This window comes from Gavia stellata, chromosome 6 (genome assembly GCF_030936135.1).
Source record: "Gavia stellata isolate bGavSte3 chromosome 6, bGavSte3.hap2, whole genome shotgun sequence".
In the NCBI taxonomy this organism is placed as follows: domain Eukaryota; kingdom Metazoa; phylum Chordata; class Aves; order Gaviiformes; family Gaviidae; genus Gavia; species Gavia stellata.
Window position 1 is genome coordinate 50,053,451 of NC_082599.1, and position 25,749 is coordinate 50,079,199.

Consider the following 25,749-nt stretch of genomic DNA (forward strand, 5'->3'; position numbering starts at 1 on the left):
ATCTTAAACTTCATTATTCTTTACTATTCACACTTTGGCTCTATCTGGTAAGTTTAATGACATATTTGTGTTCATATAAATCGTTGTGTAAATTCCCATTGGCATCTATCAGCAGCATATAATACTAATATCTGCAAAGAAAAATAAAGGGCTACCGCTTTATCTGAAAACAGAGCTTCAGTGAGGGCCTCGCAGACTAACACCGCCACAAACCCAGTCTCACTAAAAGAAAATCAAGTGTTTCTAATGCAAGCATAAGTCCTTGAGCAGACAATGAACTAGGAAATACACCTTTCCTCATACACACTGTGCAAATCCTTGCATGCAAATGGCTGTAACTCAGTGTAATCCTAGTGAACAAAAAAGCCCCAAAATAAAGCAGGCAAGCAAAGTGCTGGCTTGGAGGCTCCAGAACCAAATTCATGTTCTACTACAAACTCTTGAGAGAAAGCTCCATTCATGCAGGAAACCAAAAATCAGAAACCAGAGTTTTTAGGAGAAGACACAAACTGTGAGGTTTGCAGACAGTTTCTCAGCGACAGCCCGTGTAATTTCAGAGCAGCTATTTTCAATAAATACATCCCAAGCGCCATCCCGTGGGGACCAGCAGTCCGACAGCGCTCACCCCGTACCTGGCTGCAGGGCAGGAGGGCTGTAATTAGCAGGTGGGGTCTTCTGATCAAAGAAGCAAACTCATAATGAGAGCACTTCCTTCACTTAAAGCAATTACGCCACTCCACTTTCCATCAGAAATATAAGAATGGCAGCTACACTAAGCAACATCTCCACCTCTCAAAAAGATAATAAAAGCCAATATATCAATATTATTATTAATAATAATACCAATTATTAATAATAATGAAAGCAGACAGAGATTGGTGGTTTGAGTGGCAATTTCTTGTAAAAAGTTACAATTTGAAAAATAATTATCATGAAAAGCAAGGTTGCACTTCCCAATTCAGGTTCCCCAGGAATTAACTCTTCTGTGTTACACAAGCAATCAGGTTATCAGAAATTTATTACAGTAGGACATCAGCTCTATCAGGACAGTTTTTATGTCACTCTGTACTTGCTTCATGACCATGTTTACAGCATTCCCACAGGCAACCCAGTAATGCAGGTTGTTCTTTTACCTATCATAAACTCGCAAAAATTCTCCCCAAATACAGAACATGTTGATACCTGTTTTCAGGTCTCCCTTTTTAAGTCACTCCAAACTTCATACAATGAATCGTCTCTCCGTCACAAAGTCAGCATCCCAGTGCCGAGTCTAAAATCAGTTTTAAAAAACTGCCACAGCATTATCCTAATCTAGGTACTGGATCTTGATTAAAAAACATCTAGTTTTTAATAGAAATTCAGTTGTGAGTTATGAAATTACTTCAATTGTTCCAGAATGTTACTGCTTACAATTGTCTAGACTTGGAGCAGGGAGAGAGGAAAGGGTCTGTTTTCATTTCACTGTGAGTCTCAGAGAGCAGCAAACAAGAAAACAACCTGCATTATTTGAAAATTAAAAAAGAAAACCTGACTTTTAGACTGCTAAACTGAAATCCTGTTCTGCAATGCTGACGAAAACATAGTGTTAACAAATTATCATGTTATTTTTACAATGCAGTGAAATAACATTATTATTACAATGCAACAATATCAGCAAAAAGCATGTTTCTTCACTGCCATTTACGTATGGTCAGTTGTTCGGCGTCTAATGTCTAGATGCAACACTGTTTAGAAGAGCATTTTGTATGGTTTCTGTAAATTCTGTATAATCTCAGCACGTGAAAATCTATGACTGATTTAAGACTCCACAATGAAGCTTCCTTAAGCTTACGCTGTCTGCAGTTTTCCATGCACCTACACTATTGTTTTGTACAAACTATTTACATGTAGGGCGTTCTCTGCTGCAGCGTCAACCATTTTACCAAGATCAATACATTACTTTGGGGATTATATGAAACCCTGACATCCCTTTAATCTCATTTTTCTAAGCAATATAAATGATGTCTGGCTAATTTATTGACATACCTCAAATAATACTCCTTACACTCATGATCATTTTAATTGCATCCTAGAATTGTTCATCCGTGCAACATCCTTGCTATAAATTGTAGTAGCCAGTCCATTTCTGCTCCCAGCAGTGCTTATGTACCAGAGGATGGAGTAACACTTCACCGAATGTGGGCACCAGCTCTCAAATCAGCCACCAGGGTGTTTGTGTGTGTCGAAACACAAACTACATGCATTCAAACCCACCCATACATAAACTTCCTAGTGAGAATTTCACTGCTTTGAAAACAGCAGTGTGATCTGGAGGCAGCGTGCCTCTGCCTGCCCCACTGTGGATGAGGGAGCAGGAGAGCAGGAACAGTTTCTTTTAGCCTAAAGGGTAAAATGAAGGAGAGAGAGCGGGTCAGAGTCCCAAACCTCGCATTTTGAGCACAACAGAGAGGTATAAGCAGCACTTAAGAGACAAAGAAACTCACAAGAGAGTTGGAAAGAACAATCATTTTCTGCACCAACTTGCGCTTTGAAGCACACACTAAGCTGCTGAAGGATGCTGTCATGTTTGTCCGGAAGCACCCTGCCTTTCTGACCTCCACTGGACGAACGTGGGGGAGGTTTATCAAGCATTGGAACAGGCTGCCCAGGGAGGTGCTTGAGTCATCATCCCTGGAGGTATTTAAAAGAGGCACTTGGGGACATGGTTTAGTGGTGGACTTGGCAGTGTTAGGTTTACAGTTGGACTCGAGGATCTTAAAGGTGTTTTCCAACCTAAATGATTCTATGATTCTGTAACATCTCCAGGACCTTCCCTGTAAGCTCTGATCTTCTATACTCTGCAGAGCAGTAGTAATTAGAAAGCCACAATATGAATACAGACACATGTAGAACATGCACAAATACGCAAAGCCAGAAAGGGAAATGCAGAAGTCTGCGTACAAAATACTGTGTGCAGTCCCTGGAAAATCCTGTAATTCTGCCTGATGTTCTAAGAAGTCATTAATGGCCACTGATGTGTTGTTAGAGCACATTATCATACATAACTCCACTTCAACAACTAGATTATAAATGTATGAGGACATGAGTATAAATGAATCAGTACAGAACACCCACACCTGTCTCCTAAAAGCAGATGGAATAGATACAGAATTAGTAATAGTTTACCCAGCACTAAAACCTGCTGAAATCCTAGAATCCTAATCTTGACTTATGACCAGCTGTACTGATGTCTTTCTATGGGAAATATAGGCTAGAAGCATAAACAAAGAAAAACAATTCCAGGCATCCTGAAACTGCTCAGATGGCTTTAAAGATTTTATCAGGTTGCTTGTAGTCAGAGGCATAGGGAGAAGACAGCACTTAGCTCCTTGCTTCAGGCTTATGATTACTCTCCTGCAGCAATGACGCAACTTCAGGATTTGAGAGCAGTAGGACATGCGAAATAGAACCAGACAAGGGGTTAGTATTCTCCTCATCCAGCTAGGTAATTAGTTAGAAGTGTGCTTGTACTGCTAAAAAAGTTTTGGGGGACAACCGGGTCCCTTACATAATATCAGCCCCAAGCCTAGACAAACTCCAAACAGACTACTTTCACAGAATCACAGAATCATGGAATCACTATGGTTGAAAAAGACCTGTAAGATCAAGTCCAACCATCAACCAACACCACCATGCCCACTAAACCATGTCCCACAATGCCACGTCCACACGTTCCTTAAACGCCTCCAGTGATGGTGACTCCACCACCTCCCTGGGCAGCTTATTCCAGTGTTTCACCACTCTCTCAGTAAAGAAATTTTTCCTAATATCCAGCCTGAACCTCCCCTGGCGCAACTTGAGGCCATTTCCTCTTGTCCTGTCACTCGTCACTTGGGAGAAGAGACCAACACCCACCTCTCTGCAACCCCCTTTCAGGTAACTGTAGAGAGCGATAAGGTCTCCCCTCAGCCTCCTCTTCTCCAGACTGAACAACCCCAGTTCCCTCAGCCGCTCCTCATAAGGCTCCCGCTCCAGACCCCTCACCAGCTTTGTCGCCCTTCTCTGGACACGCTCCAGCACCTCCATGTCCTTCTTGTAGTGAGGGGCCCAAAACTGAACACAGTATTCGAGGTGCGGCCTCACCACCGTCGAGTACAAGGGCACAATCACCTCCCTACTCCTGCTGGCCACACTATTTCTGATACAGGCCAGGATGCCATTGGCCTTCTTGGCCACCTGGGCACACTGCTGGCTCATATTCAGCCAGCTGTAGATCAACACCCCCAGGTCCTTTTCTGCAGGGCAGCTTTCCAGCCACTCGTCCCCAAGCCTGTAGTGTTGCATGGGGTTGTTGTGACCCAAGTGCAGGACTGGCACTTGGCCTTGTTGAACCCCATACAATTGGCCTCAGCCCATCGATCCAACCTGTCCAGATCCCACTGTAGAGCCTTCCTACGCTCCCTTCTGGTTGTCCCACACTTGTTATTTAAAAGAAACATTTGTGGAGTGCTTTGCTGTCTTCAAGTTGTATCATCAGTTATTCCAAGTTTGAGCTGTTACATTCTGTTTGTTTTGGTTTTCTTTTTTTTTTTTAATCAGATGACAAATTATTTAAATGGAAGTAGTTTGTAAACACTTACCCTAACACACCAGAACTCATAATCAAGTGACCAATTAAAAGCAGACCTCACTTGGACCATATTTCAAAAACAGCCCTTTCTGAATTGCTGCTGCTCATTAGCTTTATCCCTTATCAGGACATTTGCAAACAGCACACAGAAGATTCCCAGGCATATGAGTTATTTCTTATTCCAAGAACAAAGGAGTTTAAAAAGAAAAACAACAGAACAGAACAGGTGATTAGTCAGCATTTGTTAACTGTTGGCAAATCCTGACTTTTTGTTTTTTTTTTTTTTAAGAGCTGTATTTTACAGCATTAACAGTATCATTGATCAGATGGAAATGGCCCGTTTGAGAAAGAGGCAAAGGCTGTTCATGGTATATGTAACACTTTACCTTTGCTTCTCAGTTATGAGGCATGAGGAGGATAAAGCTTGCAAGAACACTCCACCTCCCACTCACGATTCACATGTTATTGCCAGTATAGCTTAATTAGTTTTGCCCAGCTCTTTTTGAGATTGCATTTGGTAAGCTCAAAAACAATTACCTGACTTAAATTCATCTTGTTGGGTTTTGTGCAATTTTTTCCTTCACATAATTCTTCAGAAATCGCTTTGCTCTTCCTCCACCTTCTTGATCTCTTTTCTAAATCGTAATGGACTTCTTCAGTCTCACTGCTGTCTGAATACTCCAAGCTGGTTGCCTGTGGATTGAAATTTACATCCAGTTCTCCATGGAAATGCTTTTTTTCTGTTCTGGGCATATCACTTTGAGTTCTGCTTTGTAACCAGAGAAGTTTGCTAGGTCCTTTAGCTTCCTGGGAAGAGTTTACTGAAGATGTTTCAGAATCAGAGAACAGTGTCTCAGTATTGGTGTATAAACCAGAGGAAGGGGAGGTCACTGCCTGGTACTGATCATTGCCATAAACCCATTCAGTACCATACTGGGAATTGGTATAATAGAAATCATCTGGTAATTGCCGAGGCCTCCGACGCAGCTTGTTCAAGGCCACATTCCAGTCGTAGTCATCCTCACTGTCTGAGCCCATCTCGTCATAGGCAGACACAATGCTAGATTCATTCTCCAAAGCTTCAAATACTTGACTCTTTGGTTTGGCGAGCATTCGAGGACGAGGCAAAGTGACATTCTGCAAAGCTACCCAGTTTCCATCAGTGCTTTGAAAAACAGAAGGCGGATCTATGAAAATGAAACAAGAACAATTATCGCTATGTGATCACAGTATGAAAGGCTCATTTTACTTGCCCATTTCTGATCAGCTGGATCAAATGTTGGAGGGTTCAACAAAACTAATGAACAAATACAAGTGTTGCTGCTACATGAATGCTCCCACATTGTGAGCCATGCTGCTGTACTTTTAATCAGAAGCCATCACTTAAAGTCATGGTGATGACTATTTAAAAACGTGAGAGTACTTGGGCCGAAGCTTTTTTCTAAAAGAATTATTAGGAAAGGCTGAGGGAACATCAGTACGCAGACATGTATAAATCCTGTGTTTTGCAAATGTCTTCGATTCTGTGTGCAGTTCTGGTGCCCCATCTTGAAAAGGAAAGACGGAAAAAGGATCAGAGAAGAGCAACAAAGATTGCACGAGGTTCTGAAACAGCTTCCATTCAAGGAATGATTAAGTAAGCCAGAGATCTGCCGTCTGGAGGAGAGAAGACTGAGAGGATACATGCTAAAAGAGAGGGGGGAATCTCTTCCAACCTAACTACTAGAGGACATAGAGTGAAACTAGTGAAATTAAGGTTCAAACCAAACAAAAGACAGACATGGGATGCAATGGGTACCAGACCTGTGGAGCTTCTTGCCTAAGGTTGTTATGGATGCTAGAAATTAATCTGGGATAAAACAGAGGTGGCTATGGACATGGAAGAGAAATCCATTGAGGTTTACTAGATACAGAAAAACACCTCTAGCTGAGGTAATCATTAAGCTGAAAGTTCTGGAGGTTCAGAGCCTACTTGGAGGCAGCATGAAAAATACTTGCTTTCTCCTAGTCTTTCCTAGGCTCTTGCTTACGTTTACTGATGCTGCTGTTGTTGTATCCTAGACTAAATGAGCTTTTTGTCTGACCAAAGCACTGCTGCTCTTGTATTCTTAAACTTTTTCAGAGTATGTTTTACAACCCGACAGAAAAAAAAATGCCACAAATATGGTCAAAAAGTGCTGTATAACTCACAGAATTGCATTTCTTCTAAATTTAGATTCCATTTCCAATCAAACTTGAACAGTTCCTTCATGGGAAATATGAATATGTAATGACTCTACCTCCCACAGCAGTTGAATGCCATGGATTTACAGAGTAATCTCAGCCTACTAAATGAACTTTTCAGCCTTACAGATTCCTTCCATGGGTTCAAATTTGCCACTTCCAGAAAACTGTAGAAATACTTATTATAAACTACTAGTTTTCTACAACTGTAAACAGAACATCACTATTTAAAAATGGAAGAAGTAAAATCTGAATAGCGTTGTAGATGATACTCAAGCATCTTGCATTACATGATTACAAATACTTGGAGCTCAAGAAAATGACTTTTTCCCTGGAATTGTTCATAAAGAACGTAAGTATGCAGTAAGAATGTGTGCTCAGTTTTTTAAAAAAAAAGTCTGTGGTGCACTACCATCAACACCACCGCTCCTCCCCCCCCAAAAAGAAACAATAATTAAATGGTAATTAATCTTAGGACCTATGCAAGATTTAGAACAATTTTTGTATTTGTTACTCATTTGAGTCCTTTTGATTTGTTTTCACTTCCTAAATTTCATGCCAATTCAGAGAACTTGAGAAAATATATCACTGAAGTCATTCTTACACCCACTTAAAAAGAAATCAAAATAGTAACAGTTTTCTTGTAGGAGTGACCAGCTGAGGATATAACTGAGGTCAGGGTTATAGGGAGAACTAATAACTCTTTATTGTAACAGCTAATTTTGGAGAAAAAAAGAATACAAGCTATCAAGCATAAGGAACTTCTGCTTATTCACTTTTTCCAACTATGCTCACTAATCTAAGTATAGGATTCTCTTGAGAGAAAGAAAACCTTTCCTTAAAAACATTGTTCCTTCAAACAAAGCAAAAAAGCAAACAACTCTGCAAGATACAAATCTCCAACATGAACTGAATTTAGCTGCACCACATTACACAAACGTAATGCAGTGGAGTGCCATATCGTTATACTTTTTTCTTTCCCAAACCATATCTCCTTATTTTGTTTAGCAACAACACAATCAATCAAACATCCTCAGTTAACTGAAGAAAGGACAGGACAGTACTTGATTACATCTTAGAGGGTAAGCAGGGTGGAAACGAAAGCCACTGGGAACTTTATATTCAGGAAGTTGACTCAGTTTTATCCCAGCTTCAAGTAATGTCAGATGCTCTCTTCCTGATTTTCCAAACCAAAGTCACTCACTTAAAAGAATGGATTTTGCACACAATTCTTTGCGTATACACTGTAATTTATCCATGTGAAAATGAAAACAAATTTAAGAAGTCTCATTGTGAAACTACTGGTAAAGAGGAAAAAAGCACTAATTCATTATTTGGCTCTTGAGTCATCATTTAAACCAGTGTAAACTGTAATCAAAATGAATTGTGAACTGCTTTTTGGCTACATGACTAAAAAGCCCACTGATTTTACCACTCCAAACTCTTGGTTGAGATTTCTTGTTTTCTGTATTCTAATACAGAGCTGCTTACTACTGCACAGGTGATATCATATTCACACAAATTAGCACAATCAAGTATTTACTATAAGCTCAATAGGCACCACAATTTCATCACAAATATGGTTCTTAAATGAAAGAAGCAGAACAAATTCTTTGAGTAGAGCGCCTGAAAGGAAACTGGGTCAATTTGTTATTCTGCTATGGTTAAGCAATTGTTAAGTATTAAATTGCTCAACAGTTGAATTCAATGGGATTGAAGTGGGTTCTTAAATTTAAGCACCCAATTAACTGCTTTACTGAAAATAGGCCTTCCACTAAAATGCCCAGGAGAACAACACTTCTGATAGGGGGTTGAATGAGTAGTTCAGAAAGTAATGCATACTTAGTTAAGTCAGATTTTAGTATGACTTTGTTACCACTTTCTTTTTTGGGGGGAGGAGTGGTACTGACACTGTCTAATTTTCAGCCTCCCAGGTTATCAACTGGCATTACAGATAAACAAATTGAATTGATGAGCAGCCCGCACTCCTGGTCTCCACTACACCCAAACACATATTTTGGCTGCTTCTGCTTCCAGCGCCTAGTGAGCCAGCTGCAGGAGCTACAGAACCAGTAAACTCAGCCTACAAAAGAGAAGCTTTCTGCTAGTTTAACTTCATGAACCAATTTGCTACAGGGGTCAGCTGGGCTCTATAGCTGTTACAAGAGAGGAAGCAGGAACACGCAGACTCTGTCATGGGGGGACAACAGCAGCAGATATGTTAGCTTTGCTGTTCCCCGTCACCTGGAGCCAGGGGCTGCTGCTGCAGTGAGCAGTTCAGCCCTTCCCCTTGGGCAGCTGTGGGGATGAAAACTAACCAACTCTTCTGTGCAGCAGTTGCCTGGTGCTACACTCTTGTAGCCTCATCAACACTACAGCCAGAACAAGAGAAGCAGTGGAAATGGGACCCCCCCAAGAGCAGGAACCTCCTTCCTCAATACCAGCCTGTACTTATATCATCTTGAAGTAAGCAGGGAATTGCATTCTATCCCAGGGTGCTGGATTCAGAAACGAGGCTGACTTACGAAGCTACTCACCATCCATCATCCATATTCACATCCATAGCTAATGCATGGAAAGACAGAGGACATAGATCTAGGAAAACTGCTGGTCTGTGAAGTTCCTACTCATACAGCTTCCTCAAACTTGCGTGGAAGCAGCAGTTAGTAGGGCTGCACAGAACACTGCGTTGGTGAATTAATCAGGGTTGAAAATAAAGGCGTGAGGGGGAATCCTAAATGTGAATTATTTCACTGTTTGGTTCACCATGTAACCTCATGAAAAGTTAACCTGTGCAACAGAAGGGAGTCTGTGGGCAGCTGGAAACTCCTTCAACTGGAGGACAGATAACCAGGTGACAAAGCAGGGCCCTTGGGCTCTTGAGTCTTAAAAGCTCTGAAATGTATCCAAATTAGATGCCTAATGTTCCCTAACGGTCCAAAATCAACTCCCCAAATGTCCAAATTTTGAGTCTTATCTTGGAAAAACCACAATGGTAAGATAAGCAATGAAATCATGACACTCAGCATCACCAAACAGACATCTTTACATGTGACCCCTGTAAGCACAGAGGTCAGCAGAAATTTCCTGGAGAGGGTCCCTGCTTTAAGTCATATTTATTCCACATGTGAGTGAGAACCAAAAAAAGAATCATATTCGTACTAGAAATATTTACTTGTTTCATTTAGCCTGTCCACACTTTTCCAGCTGGGTAATGCAGAGAGCTTGCGTTCCTTCTGTTTCCTGAATTGTCCTTTTTGCTGTCTCCAAAGAGCCTCAGTCACAGATGATGCAGGGTCTAGTCCTTTACTGGGCATATCTTCACTAGCCAGGGAGAATGCAGACTGAGACCTCTGTGGGAATAAAAATCAAAGAGCATAATTTAAAAATAAAAATACTTAATTATCAAACTCTTTACCATAATTAGTGTGAGTATTCAGTTACCCATGGAAGTGCTAGCATCCAGAAATGGAATTTAATGCATTCAAAAGAATTGTTTCAGTGCTAGATTGCTTATTTATGTGCATTTCTGATGCTATGCAAGGAGGCAGGAAATTGTTTATACTATCACAGACCAGATGGAAAGAAATAATTAAGGTGAAGCTGTTAGGAATGTGCTTGGTGAGGACTGATATCTAACTGCTTTGACTCAAGCTAGCCAGAAAGAGATCTCATTGTGGTGAGACACGATGATCTATTGTTGGCTCAACAGGCCATCTGGTGTAACAATTTGCCAAAATTAAAAATTAAAAAAAGCAAACAAACAGCCTGTTCCCCCAAAATAGATGTGCAACTCAACTGATTTTAATGCAGAATTCTTTTGTTTGCTAGGACATACATATCACACAATATGCTGGGCAGTTTTATGCAGTCTTGCTAATAAAGTCAACATAGCCTACAATTGCACATCTATGTTTCTAGGAGGGTCACATTTCAAGTCAAAATGAGGTAAAATACTGTTGTGAATGTTAATGAACCATGACTTCTACTGAGGGGAAGGCACTTTCCTTTGGATCCACATAAATAGATCAGACATTTTAGTTTTGACTTCGGTACTGGGGTCAGTTACAGAAGTCACATTTAAATTTGGCCAGATTTTGAGAAAACTGTGAAAGCTGGCAGTATCCTGCTAATTTCAGGGGAATTCACTTTTACATATCAAATCATATCTGTAATTCTAGAAACAAGGCTACAGCAACTCGAGTCAAGTTTTGACATCTGGCTGACACTATTTTGCTGCAGCACAATTTCTTTTTAATTAATAACTTTGCTTTTGATGACAGTATGTGCTTAGGCAGCTTGAATGGCAAGAGACATCACTTTTTCAAATTACAGTAACTTTTTCCCCATAACTTTTTACCACTCAAAACCTCTGTCTTGGCCTTCATAACAGAGTTGGTAAAAGACTGCCTGTATACACCAAGGTTTCATTAAGAAGTATGCTTTCAAGTGGCTCAGCTTCTTCACGCAGGCCAAGTTGGCACTCTCAAATCTTTGTAAATTTTAACTGATATTCAAATTACAAATAATTAACTAAAACTGTTAATCTCCAAAGGGCCAGTCTTTGCCTGCATCAGAGCTCTGCTTTGCACTGGTGCAGATAAGGAAATGAATAATTTGACTTTCAGCTGTTTTCAAGTCCCTTCAATTCCCAGGACAGCATAAGCATTGCTGGGGGTCCTGCTGGCTTGAAGGCTACAATTACACCACTTTTCTGCCTGCACCTCCTCCCATCTGAAACGGTCCTGTGTGGGACCCGTGTACCATGCCAGAAGATTTAATTAACTGCAAATCTTCCTGTATGCTTGGCTCAGCAGTGTGATTTCATAACAGATTCAGTAAAAAGAAACACAATCAAGCACCAGGGTTTAATTTGGCTTGTGAACTCTGGAGGAAAAGCCAGAATTATTGCCCTAGAATCAAATAGTTTCTGTAACTGCAATGACTGCATAACTTGATTAATCCTGTCCATGCAAAGACACAGGTCATAACATGATGCATTGGAGTGTTTCCTTTCAAATTCAGTGACACGAACTACTAAAAATAAGCTCATAGGACTGTCTAATTTTATTACAGGGAATCGTTCAGATAAGTCACTTTCACAAACCGGCTATATTCAAGGGTATATTTAGGCTGTTTCAAACCTCAAACTAGGTTTTCAACCGATCAAGATCATCTGAATCCCCCTTAACCCTGTAAAAGGCTTAATAATTTAACACAATCCAGACAGGTACATAAGTTGTTTTGCTATAGGAATTTGCCCATTAACTTTTATTTCATCCTGCCAGGATGTATAGACAATATAAACAACTCTGCAACAGATTTGCAGCCTGAACTATGACAAGTTTTAACTATGCTGGGACTCACTTCCCTTCGTTGTAAAGCAAGAACTACTGAACTTCTCATTCTTACAATAAATTAGGTCCAGTTAACATCTGCCTCCTCTGATATCTTTGTGTTAAAGTTGTTAAGTACTGAAAGCAGCAAGTTGTTGTGGCTGTCACTATTCTCATAATACCAAGAATATTCCCTCAGGGCACATTCTTTTTCCACGTATATGGCAAAAACAGAGAGATAAGACATACTGAAGAACCCAGAAGAAGGAATATCCTACAGTTTAATCACTAGCATCTATTTTCCATTATTACTTAAAGGACGGAATCGTAAGAAGGAGAAGAAAAAAAATCAGAAAAAACTTAAGTAGTCTGTTCAATGATAACCTGGACTCAGAGAATGAAAGTAACACATTTTTTCTTACTATGAAAAATCTGTAGGTTTGACAGCTTTTCTGGTGTTTTGTTTAAATGGCACCTTCTTGCCTGCCTACTTGCTGTTTCATAAACATCACAGTAAAGGCTGCATCGCAGTGATGGCAGTGTCTGCACTTAGCTCTCAACTAACCTGAGACCCGCCAGCACCTTAGCCGTGGCAATGCAGAACTTGGCACGGGCTGTGAAACCCGCAGAAAGAGTTCAGCAATCCTGCCCTCAGACCCATGTTTCTGCAGCAACACTGCTACCAGCACTACCTGAGCAATTTAAAGGTAGCTCAGGTGTGTCTACACTACAAGGCAGATACATCTTTCAGAAGGACTAGAAGATACAGAAAAGCTTGAAGGATTTAAAAAGGAGAAGATGAGCATGAAGGACCTGATGGACAAAAAGCACTGAAAACCAAGGAAACAGAGAAAATAAAGTAGACACAGTCCCATGTGGTATAGCAGCCTAGGATCTCATATAAGCTTATCCAGACAAGCTTATCTAAAACAACCTGATTCTTGTAAATTGTGTGCTGAAAATTTTGGGTTAGGTCAGAGGGAACCTGGTCTCCGCAGTTTCTGCCAACTGTCTGTGGAGAGCAGGAAATTGGTATTATGCAGGAACTGCTGCTAATTCCCAGGCGAATCCCTCCAAATGCAGCAAGGGAAAAAGCTTTTGGTGCCTCCAAAGCTTGGCTTGAGGCCATCCTCATCCTTTTTCTACGCTTTATGTGAATTTTTGATAAAATCTGTCTTGGACTGCTCTGCTAGAAGTACCACCTCTTCTCACTGAAGATGGTTCAATGTCACAGAAGGCTCAGGAGAGAAAAGTAATGCCAAGCTAAAATAGCTTGACTGCATCCCTGCATTCAGATCCTGAAAAAGAATGAAATTATGTTACTGGAAGAGGCTGTTGAACTATCACTCTTCACTACTGCTTTTGTAGCTCTCTGTAGTTCTTGTATCTGGAGAGATTTATATGATCAAGAAGTGACAGTGTTCTAATAAGTTCCAATTCAGAAGAATAAATAAAAGTAGAGGATTAGGTTATTTCTTGGTCTGAAAGTTAATTTTAGATAAGGATGAAAGGACAGACACTAGAATTGTGTTTTACTCAGACAAATATGGGTGGAAAGAAAGTGTAAATATTAATCCCTGACAGCAGTTCAAATCACTGGTAACACCGATAATGATACAAAAAAGGAGTATCAGTAGCCAAGCCTGGTGTAGGAATAGGACAGAAACATATCCTGGCATGAGAACAAATCAGTCTACATTGGCATAAATATGGCCATTTTTTTCAGAGCACAAAAGCAAATGTTTGTCCAAAAGTTTATCTCCAATCAGTTACTGGCCTGACTGATGACTCTATCTGAAAAGCAAATGATTCAAGACCTCCTTTTGTTGTTTTTGCAATTAAGAGCAAACTAGAAATTCCAGGCAAACTAGTATTTGGTGTGAGGTTACACAGCAAAAGCTCTAATCTTGGCTGGCACATTTGCATCAACTACAGCTGAGCTGGCACCACTAATTCAACAGCCCTACAGCTATAGCATGGGCTTCAGCATGGGCTACACACCTATGTACGTGCCTGCCCATGCTGCTGACTTCACTGCCACACACACCTATGGCAGGCAGCAGAAGTACACATTACTGTGCTGCATTTGTACCTCCCTTCATCACAGAGATAACAGCCCATTTGAAGATCCACAGGGGACATTTTTCCCTTGTGGACATTTGCATAGGAAGCAAAACACTGAACATAAGGGAACAGAATTGAGAAGCCTACCTGGGGGCTGGTGCTCCATGCAGTTTCCCTGTGCATAGATGCAGAGAAGTCCTGGAGGTAAAGCCAGCTACCCCACTAGGCTCTTGGATCGGTTTGCATTGGAACAGGGGATATTTACCAATCAAATGGAGAAGTCATGGCCCTGAATCTTTACCAATTGCCTACAGACTTGGACAGCAACAAGATCTCAGGGCAGAACCACCAATGCAGTCTATTTTCCAAAAGTATCCAAATAATACAGGAGCCTCAATACAATTTTCAAAAGAAGGCAGGAATGTAGGAACTTTGGTCCCGATTTATAAAGACACGAGAGGTCAAGAAGATCCTTCCCTCCCAGCTAAAGCTACTGGCACGTTTTCTAACCAGAAGTTCTGGTTCCTCAGCAAAAAAAGCTGTCAGCCAGGTGCTATTTTAGGTGTATTTATTTGTGACTGATTACAAAGCTGCCCTGCACGTTTGCAGCCAGACACTAAGCTACTGCAACTATTAGTTTCTGCAATAAATTACTACATCAGCAGATGGCATTGCAACCCAACAGGTCATTTGCTACGTTCACTACACACACTCCTCAGAGGCAAGTGCTGCATACTGGACTGCTGTGCAGTACAGCTTACAAAATATAGTTGCAGTATTGACAGGCATTTCCAAATACTTTAGGTAGATGAGTTCCCCACCAAATCCTGCCTACTGGCATCTGCTGTGAGATGTTTGTTTAAAAAAGAAACTCCAGGCGCATTATTATTCTCTTTTTTTTACCGCTCTTCAGGGGATTTCTGCTGAATAGTTATAATGTCTGGATGGAGAGAACTCAGCCTTCATCTTGTACTGGGCTAGCACTAAAAGGAACCATTTTTGCATGTACAGTCTTGTTTCATTGCTGGCCTTCAAAAAAAAAAAGAAAAAAACAATGTGGTTTCTGAAGATTAAAGAAGGAAGGAATGAATAAAAAGCAATCACCTACGTCTCTTGTTACTTAATAAATAGAAATATTCCATCTTCTGTCTATAACAATTTACAAGTTCATGCTTCTGAACACTGAATAAATAAAAACAAGTAACCAAAAGCAAGAACAACTTTTTGTAAAACTCGCTTGTGAATATTGAGCCTAATGCTGATAATCTATGGATTCTTTACCTTGAATAATTCTCTTATATGGATGCATAATGTTTAGAGAGACAATATAAATATTTTGCTCTACATTCTTCCTCAAAAGATGAAAGGGCATGGGTAATTCCTGTTTCTTCTAAAGGGAAGCCAAAGTGGTAATTCAAAATAGAACCCAAAAGCAACTGACTGAAGTATACAAAGGATATTTTAGACCACGCATGTTTTTCTCCTCACTTCCCTCCTATTTCACCCTATTTCTTCAGTCTCGTTTAATTAGTAAGAGTATAATTTATTCTGCACTTATTTAGAGTAGATCAAGGACTCTCCCAGCTTCAGGAGGGGCTGAGAACCCTGGGTGCCACAAGTGTAAGGCAGCTGCAGGGTCACCACGGCAGGAGCCCTTGCAGGCACTGGGACCTCAACAGCGGGGCTGAGGGCAGGGAGGGCACCTGTGGATCTGGGCAGCAGAGTCCTGTGCTGTGCAAGCTCTGACCTGTGGGGCAGCTGTTAGTTTTGGCTTTGATGATTACCTTGTTCACTCAGGGAAGCAGCCTAGAATTGACAGCACAAACACAGATGACTTAGATGCAACCTTAACTGTCCCCTCTCCTCACCCTGCAAATTCTACGGCTATGCCTGCTAGCAGTGCAGCAAAACCCCTCGCCTGCTTCTCATCTGTGCTCTCTGAATACAATCAATGCACAGACAGAACCAGCAGGTCCCACCCACCTGAGCAAATACAGTAGCAATCCCTAAGCTAACGCATCCTTTGGTAAGTAAACTCCCACACCAGGAAGGAGACAGTATGAGCTTGCGAATGGTGCCACTCTGCCACAGTCCCTGGAAGTGATTTTCGCTCTGCTCAAATGTATGCAGTCCAGACATTTAGCAGTGGGAGTGAAATACCAAGGGTTTCAAGCATCTGTTCCTTAGTTAATCTTGTATGTGGCAAAGTATCTGTTAACAACCCTATAGCTTCTGAAAAAGGGCAAGAACAGGCAGATGAACGGGAGATTTTCACATTCATTTGAAAGAAAACGCTGTTCTTCATGCCCTGACCTAAACCTTGGTTAGGATATCCCAGCCATCAGGGCAAATCCTTGAATAACAGACTGGGAGAAAGCAAAGATGACTACTCCCTCCCCTGCAAAAGACTTAGGGCTTCCAGGGTCTGCCCAAGCTGGCTTGTTGTTCACTAGTGACACAAACATAGTCCAGCTACACTTCAGGTGGGTTTGCCATCCTTCTACCAGCCTCTCAGGCAGCTTAAAAGCATTGTTCCTTTAAAAGTAGCACAAAGATGATGCTCAGTGAATCAGGAATGGGTCCATCACCAGTATGAATTGCACAGCTGTGTGATAGTATGTAAAGCCACATTCGGACATGCATTTATTTTGGTTCAGTTTGGATTAGCTAACTTTGAGGATCCGGAGATGGGTTGCAAGGGAGAGAGGCAGGAGGTTATTCCCCAACAAACCCATTGCTGCTGAGCATTCAAGTAGCTCTACACATCACCACACAGAAGTATAACCCATAGTGTTTGAGGGACTTTCCCCGCCGCCCCCCAAATAATAAGTAGGTCTTACATGTGAAAATCCTATTGCTTTGGATGCAAGGGATTTGCAAGGAATTTGTAAGCTAGTAGTAAGTGATATTTAAATACTGGTTTCAGAAGACGATTATAAACATCCTTTTATTGTACTTATGGGGCTAACAATTTAGGAAAGTGCTAAGAGCATAAGATAGCATAGTTCAATCAATATAATGGATTTATGTGAATAAGTCTATAGAGGTTTGTGGTAAATCAATTGTTACATGCTTTGACAGCAATAGAGGGCAGATGTACCAATGCAACTGTAATCTAAGCAGTGCTTTTACAGGTACCCTTGTTCATTTACAGGTTGCTATTTCTCACATGTTCCCCCACTGCCCGTTCTTTTTCCTGCCTCCCAAACCTGAAATATTTGATTACATCTCTTTAAAAAAAACAACAAAAACCAAACAGGGGAGATGCTTCCCAGTTGCATAACACCTTTCATTTGAAGATACTGAGAGCTCAGATAGTATTCTGTGATGACAGTATTACTATATTATTTACAGATGAGAAAGCTGAGCAACTGCAAAGGCCAGATCCCTGTTCTGGTGTAGGGCAATATGATTCTAAGTTGCTACTAGAGTACCCCACTGGGAGAGTGCATGTGTATAAATGGGTGGGGGAAGGAGGTGAGCTGGCATTTTCATCTCAAGTCTAATTGCAGCCTCACACATAAACTTACTTTTTTTTTTTTCCAAGAGAATACTTTTTATGGAACATGATTATTCTACTTCCATTGATTTCTAGGTTGCTCAGTGCCCCATGCAACCTTTCATGTCCCATTCTGACCCTCATCTACAAAGTTGCGCTCCGCAGTGCACTCGCCCATCAGAGCAAATCACTGCATCTCCTACTCAAACACCCACTTGACAGAGGAAGCCTTAAGTGTTCTATGTTTATTTGCTTCTCACTGTGACAATATACACCCTGATTTTATCTAAAAATAAAGTAAGATGTGTCAGGTGGACTAGCTCTGAGCATTGCAGGTTTTAAGTTAGAGCTTAAAGCTTCGTGATACCCAGCAGTGTGTTAGGATAGCATCTTTAAAACAAAATAAAGCTGAAAGAACAACACATGATCCACATTCTTTGGAAAATAACATTACAGAATGACCAACCTCCTCTGTCCTCTCCCCTACTCCCTTTCATGCCTTAAAACCTGTCCTGGCTTGCTGGCAGTAAGTGTAATTCAGCTGAATTTAGCCCTGCACGGGCTTGATCATACATCTAGCATCTGAAACTGTTTTCCTGGATGTTTGTCAAGTGCATGAATAGTACTATGAAACCAAGAATCAGTAATCTTCTGCTGGAGATAGATCTCAAACAAATTCAAACTACACAAACAACTTCAAAAGGACAATGCTGTCATGTTTAGCCTTGCGCTGATTATTTAGCCACCTGAAACCTTAAAAAGTGGTACTAATTGCTGAGTCAGAGTTGCAAAAGCAGTTGTATCCTATCCTTCTGCTGCAGTAGAAGGAAGGAAATCAATCAGGTTATTATGGACAGGGCCATCTTGGTTTGAAATGCATGAAGTGTCATATGGCTAGATAACTCCAGGTCACTTTTGCAGTGTGACTACAATGTTACACCTGCAAACTCAGATGACAGCAAGATTCGTAACCTGCAAGAGAAAGTTGGAACTTCTCATAATGAATATGAATTTAAAGAGACCCATTATTTTCTGCAGTATGAAGTGCTTTTCCATCTCAAAGTGTACTGTTCTTTCCCAGTCCATGCAGAGAAGATGGTGCTGCAGTTGGCTGCTTCTGGAAGGAAACAAGACAGTAAATAACCCATCAGGATCCAGCTGACGGGCGTCTGCATAAATGCACGTGTGCCTCATTAGAAGTAGGTCCCAGAAACACACTCTGTGCAACCTTCTGATTCCAGCTCATGTATAAAAGCTAAAAGCTCCATCTTCCCTATGACGTAACATGGTTATTAATTAGATATAAATATGATGTTTCTGATACAGAGTCGCTGATAGATAAGAACTGATGTCAGGGGGCATCAACTTCCTACAGTGCTATGCCTCCCTCATATGAAGCAGCTCTCCCACTGTGTTGTATGACTGCTGAACAGGATTCCTCCTCAGAAAGGTTTTCTTCAAATATTTGTTTGGGACAAACCTACAAAGGTATAGAGCACCTGCAAAACCTCCAGGGATTTCCAAAGCAGTGTTGGACCTTAGGCTTGGGGAACCTTCTCTTTAAAACAAATCAAAGGAAAAAGAAAAAAAGAAAAAAAATAAACAAGTGTCAGTACACTGTGGACCTTATAATTAGCTTAAGCAGTAAACTTCTGCTTCCCCTGAGGTGCATCGTAATATGTATTTAATGCTATCCTCCTTTTCCCTATATCCCTAGCTGTTTTATATACTATAAATTATGGATGAGCTTCTGTTTATATATGCAATCTTTTAGCTGTAAAATAAAGACCACTAATACAGCACTTAGAACACACCAGGATGCCTGCACTCCATCAATGTTTAAATGGGTATAATATGCCAAGTGGTCGTTTGCTCTCACTGGCAGTGATGTATGGGAGGGAAATGGACTGGGAGAGCAGAGAAGCATCCGCCCATTGCTCTAAGCTCCTCCTAGCCCAACATTGTACAGCCTTTGCTTATTGGTAATGAGAAACAGATGGTGCCATCCATCTCTTTTTATGAGATGGGGAAATAAAATACTCAGCCTTGTATCACTATTTTTAGCATGGGCAATGCATCTCAAAGAAATCTAAGAGGAAAAAAAGGAAAAGACAATATCTATAGCTACTACCACACCATAGTACTGCAGTTAAACAATCAGTAATATATTTCAGGAAGATACCGTGTGTGTGTGTTCCTTAATATGAAGATCAACAGATTTTGCGCCAATCAAGCAGGTCTCATGCAGTTTGTCTCTTGGCACTGTGCTGTCCCCAGCTTATGCAGTTCAAGTCCTCTGCATACAGAATTTACTTCATACTACAAAGAGGCATGAGCAGGAAGGTAATGCAGGGCTTCCAGAGCCCACTGGAAGTTTCTGGCTGATATGGATGAGCTACACACAAACAGCTGCGATTAAAAGAAAAATTGCTTGGCGGGTATAACCATACAGTTATATCTGGGATTATATTACAGCTCCCCCTACACACTATAAGCAAGTGGCTTCAGTAATAAAACGCAATGCAATAATAAACATGGGTTTCTAAAGGCCAGTCTTATAGCATGCAGCTGCCCTAAGTAACTGAATGTTACTAACTTTACTGTGCTAGTGAAACCACATGTATTACCTTCTACACAGAAGACAAATAAAAATATTTGCTTTAAGATAAATTTCCAGTTTTAAATTATGAAATCCTAACTGCCTTAAGATTTGCTATCCTTACCTCCCTCTCCTCTGCATGTATGTCTTTCTATTAATCATGTTTCTTCTGCCCTTTTATTTAATCTATCCTGCTTCTGCTTGCTTCAAGTACTAATTTGTTTGCCAGGTAACAAAGAAAGTCTTAAACAGAGGAAGCTCTACTTAAATAATTCTTATTGGGAAACAGGTTCACGTACATAACTCTAACCCAGTAATAGTCAGCTTGGGTAGCTTTAATAGAAAAAAAATGCACGCTTTTTTTTTTTGCTTCCCTTGAGGTTCTTGTGGTCACATAGTCCACCTACAAAAACTTGGTTACACTAGGAACATCTGCCCTAATAAATCTGTTGCAAAAGCCCCCTTGTTAGCTGTGTGGCATGTACCAGTAAGAAAAGGGTTTTATCATTACAGGTAGATCTCCGCTCAAACTAAGCCATCACACACAGCTCAATGGTAGGCTGTGTACACAAATCGAGAGTTCGAGTTTTTTTCGGTCAACATAATGCCATCCGTTAGGAAATATGAAAACTTCACTTCTTGTGGTGGAGCCCATGAAGATTTGCTGTTACAAGCTTGGACTCAAGAGCTCCAAAATCCACCTGGGAGGGAGTAAGGAGCTTTGCCTTGTAAGGGTATATGGCCATAGGACCTCTCTGCCAGCTTCCACAGAAGCTAGGTTTTGTTTTGGAAAGAAAAAAAAAATATTGTAATACTTTTGGCAGAAAAGGTAACTTTCTCAAATGATATAGAGAGGAGAAACTGATGCAGTTTAGTCCTCCAAATCTGCTGAGAGATGCATGCTTAGCATTTGTAGCTGAACGAAAGCAAAGTTGAATGGAAAGCAAGCTCAGGAAAAGGAATTTGGGTTGTTCCACTGCTGTTGATAAGAATCAAGCAGGCTGTAACTGTTCTACATTTGCTCTGCACAAATTGCCTTTCAGTACGCTTTCCAGTAGACCCTTTGTTAGAGCTTCTATGACTTCATTTCTGTTAGCCTAATAGGCTAACAAAACTGCAACAATATTAGCTACAGGAGCAACTGGAGCTATGCTACCTTTCCAAGGGTGACTGGTTATACTAAGAAAATTCTCCTCTATTCAAAGCAAAGCAAAAATAAAGACATGCGCACTTCAAAGGATGAAATAAAACAATAAAACAAGGCTAGCAAAGCAAAAGGCAGAAACTGAATTTATGTGAGAGGTGACAGAATCCAGACCAGATGGCCAAATTAATTTGTGTTCCTTAAAGCACTGTGGGAAGACAATTGGACCAAGCGGTGACAAATGTGGTGAAAGACCCTGTAAAGAGGTAGAAAGTCCTTATAAAGCACTGTACACATCTGGATCTCTAGTACTGATTGATGGCTGCAGGAGTTTTGAAGCTGTTCATTGCAGCTTTTCTCACCTTAGCGTGACATTTCTGCTACCCCAGTATTTTCCGCCAAGTCTACTATTTCTCAAACCAATAAGCCTCCCTCTGGCGAAAATTTGGGACTCAAACTTGTTACTTCAGAACAGAATTTCAAAATGTGTTGAGTTCAAGCTTGACTGTCCAAATGCAGAACAAGAGGCTTCTGGTGTAATAACTGAGGATTCCCTCAGCATAATCCCCTAGGTCCTCTCCTTAAACTCTACACAGAAAACTCAGTTGAGCCAGACACAAAATTAACTCTCCCTATCCTGGCTTTTATGTTCCACAAGCAAGTTGCCTAGGAGCTACAGAGCAAAGCGCTTAAACACGCTCACCCTGACTTGTGATCACTTGGTTGACAGCAGCAGCTTAAAGGCATTACTCCTTCAATTTGGAAACAGGTGGTGGATGAGAATGTGAGTCTGTATCTCAACAATTCCGGCCCACCGTCTCATATTCTGGCATAAATCTGTTTTCACTGGCAGTGTAAGTTAGCAAACTTAGCTGAGAACTAACGCACAGCACACGTTCAATTCTGGTGGCTTTTCTCAGTGGGGGAGAGGTGGTTACTGGCGGAGTAGTGGGACACTTGGGAGCAGCAGCTTAAACCACTGTATCAAAATGCACTGGAACTCACCTGTCACTGTTTTTACTCTCTGATTGTGAAACAGCCTATCAAAGCCGATAGCTTATTTTCACCCTTGCTGCTTTTCTTAAAATGTTATTAATGCAGCTTGTCAGATTTTCTTCAGCTTTATAGCAGGAGCTAAAGGCATTGTGCTGAGAAGTAAGTGGAAGGAGGAGGAAATACTCTTTAGTGCAAGACATAAATGGTGCTCTAAAGTTGCGTTTACTTTTTGTTGTTGGTGGTGGCTGTTTTCTTTAAGATGGCTAATGAGGAAAAAAAATTACAGAAATCTAACATTGTACAAATGAAAATACAACATTCAGCAAAAATCCAAATGAAAGCTAAGTGAGCATTAAAACTGTTTTAAGGAATAAACACTCAGGCATTGAGTCCTGTTAGCATTCAAATCAAGCAGCAAGACTGCTCATATCACAAACTTAGTCCTCCCCAACACACTCACCAATACAACACAATGTCTGTGATGTACTTCCATGGCCCATGATGTGCTAGGAAAACATGCAACTGAGCGACAGTTTGTCCAGAAACAGGTTTAACACTTGTTCTCTGCAAGTCCCTACGTACCATTCCAGGCAGTAAGTATACTTATCCATGATGTCAATCTTCCAGTTTTGTGCAGCAGAAAACATCAATAGTTGTATTAAGTCACTCACCCATAATGTGTAGGACCCCCTGCGGCTCCCTGGAAAAGTCAGCATACTCTGATCTGAGACAGCAACAGACACCAGGCCACTGCTCCTGGACGGTGGCCATTCAAAGTCAGCCTCCGCCTGCTCAGTTTTGCTTTTCTGCTTCTTTATAATCTGTAAGGTAGGGAGACGGGGGGGTGGGAGGCGAGAAAAAAAGGTGCTTGGAAAATACTGTCTGAGCGATATGGAGAAAAACTACATTAACCGTGTCTCAAGGCAAACTGCCTAGCAAGAACATTTGAGTTTCCCTTTGCTTTTGCTCCAGTTCATGCAAGGATGATTCTGACAACTTGCATGCATTTCTTCTCATCTGAAGTAATTTTGCTTGCAAGCGCATAAGCATCGATGCAATAAATCATAATCAATGCCTGTAGGAACGTCAGAGGTGAATTAAATAAACATGGAAACCTGTTATTACAGTAACACTTTAAACTTTAGCAGCATCTAAGTGTCAAGTATTTCCTCAGACAAGAATTTTTGCAAAGAAACATAAAATACTAGATATGAGGGGAATTTCAAAGGCTCCCATGACACTCAACACATTTCTACTGAAAACAAAGAGGTCTTAGGTGTCTAGGCACTATTTCTGTTTTTGAAAATCTACACCGTCTTAAGAGAGAGAAGATCATATAGACTACCTGTCTCCCTACACTGACAGATCATATCCTGCTACACTTCATTTCCACAACTTTTCTGACTCCAGTTTAAAATAGCTACAGAATATTATTCTATGGCACAAAAGATCTTGTTAGGCAGCTTTTGACAAAAGTGGTAGCAATTCAAGCTTGGCTGAGATAGCCTCTGGACTATCAAAGATCTGAAAAACAGAATTAATCTTCTCACATCTATTAAAAAAGAAGACACATTATTTTCCACTGAGCTGCTGCTCTTCAGGCTTTTCTTGATAGCCTTATAAACAACATATTCCTCTTCTGGTGTGTGATCCATACATTGTTAAATACCACGTCCCATACATAGATGTGGCAATTAGTTCAGTTCACATGGAGGGAGACTAACTTAGCAGCGTGGTTACTTTCTGATCACGGGAGCTCAGGAGAACTCTGTTCATGCTTGTCTTGCCTTGCTCCAGACTGTCCAGGCAAACTCAAGGGACATTTGTTCCCACCAGCCCTCCATTTCTGTGCTGCGTCAGTGCCAACTGTGAGCTTTGCAGGGAGAAGAACGAGCTTTCTGGAAAAAGCCACATAAATCAGACACACAGAGGGGTTTTGGGTGATTTTTGGGTGTCTCTCTCATAGCATCGTTAACAGAATTCTATTTTAATAATCGATGTTTTCTTTGTGTGTATTGCAAATGCAGGATTCAGTAGAGTTGCTATGATCAAGAGCCACACTTCTTCATGTTGGAAAACTTTGTGCCTTTTGGGAAGTGAAGTACAGATGTAAAATTCCATCGAGCAGGGGCCTCCTCTTCCAAGCAATGATATCAGAGACCTGAGGGAGTAGTACCTCTCAGCTCTAAGGGTGTAGGCCATCTGTTTAGGCACTGGATTAAGCTTATTTATAAATTGATCTCTCTGTCAGGTGTAGCTGATTAAGCCTATACTGTGACAGGTGAAGTTGCAACTTGTCATTTACTCTCCCTTCTACATTGGTGTCATCATTTTTGCTGCTAGCAGAGTCAAAGCTCACCAGACTAAAGGATTGTGTTTTGGCTATTAAGCAAGCTAGGGAAAAAATGCCTGCCATACCTTCTGCACAATGGTTGTGGCCAGCTCTTCTATGAGGTCCTCCTTGTGTTCCTGCAAGTAACAAGCCTCGTTCTGCTTGTCCTGCATGAAAATGGATATGTCTTTGCTAAAATCACATAAAAACAGCCTTTCCACAGAAATGGTATAGATCAGGAAAATGGGTAATATGCCCTGTTGGCACTGTGGGAAGAAATTACAGGTACAAATTACAGGTACTTACACTGCATGTCACCTTCTGAAATGCAACATGCATCTTGGATACAAGTTCATAAAACCCACACCCAACTCTTTAGGTATGGCATGACATTGTCACTACTTCTTTATGTTTTCTTTTGTATTTACCTGGTTTTGTACCACTACCCAAATTAAAAGAAACATAATTGTTCTATTTAAATCAATACATTTTTTCTGGAAAATATTACCAGGCTGTCACTGTAGGTCTCTGCCTTAGAAATAGCTTCTTCCACTGCTTCCTCTGCAACACGTAAGGCCACAGCAAGGGTATCCATCATGCTGTGTCCTAAGTGAAGAATAAGAAAACCCACCATGTTCTTTATATATACACATTTTGCATAATGACCTCCAAAATTCAGACTCATATTCTGGACATATATTGAAATCTTAGGTTGTTCATGACAAAGTTCGTTTCCCCAATCCATAATTATGCACAGTCAAATAAACACCTTAAGATAGATAAATTTGTCTCAATCTCTACGTTACTTCTTAAATGTAAATATTAATTACAGTAAAACACAGTATTTTTGTGTTGCTTATTTCAGAATCCAGTAAAATAGTTAGGAGGAAATCACAGGAAGAAAATTTGTAAACTTCCTGTAAACACCAACAGAATGTAAGAAAGAT

The 25,749-nt window shown here is 40.7% G+C and overlaps 1 protein-coding gene across 2 annotated transcripts in view; it reads right to left on the bottom strand.

Moving 5' to 3' along the window:
• MYRIP (myosin VIIA and Rab interacting protein) overlaps positions 1-25,749 on the bottom strand; it is a 216,088-nt gene that overhangs the window by 28,404 nt on the left and 161,935 nt on the right. For both annotated transcript variants that reach the window (XM_059818657.1, XM_059818658.1), the window contains exons 5-9: positions 25,311-25,408; positions 24,889-24,969; positions 23,142-23,291; positions 10,008-10,185; positions 5,147-5,796 (exon numbers count right to left, since the gene is read on the bottom strand). In XM_059818657.1, the coding sequence (XP_059674640.1) occupies positions 5,147-5,796; positions 10,008-10,185; positions 23,142-23,291; positions 24,889-24,969; positions 25,311-25,408 (1,157 nt within the window). The remainder of the gene's footprint in view (positions 1-5,146; positions 5,797-10,007; positions 10,186-23,141; positions 23,292-24,888; positions 24,970-25,310; positions 25,409-25,749) is intronic.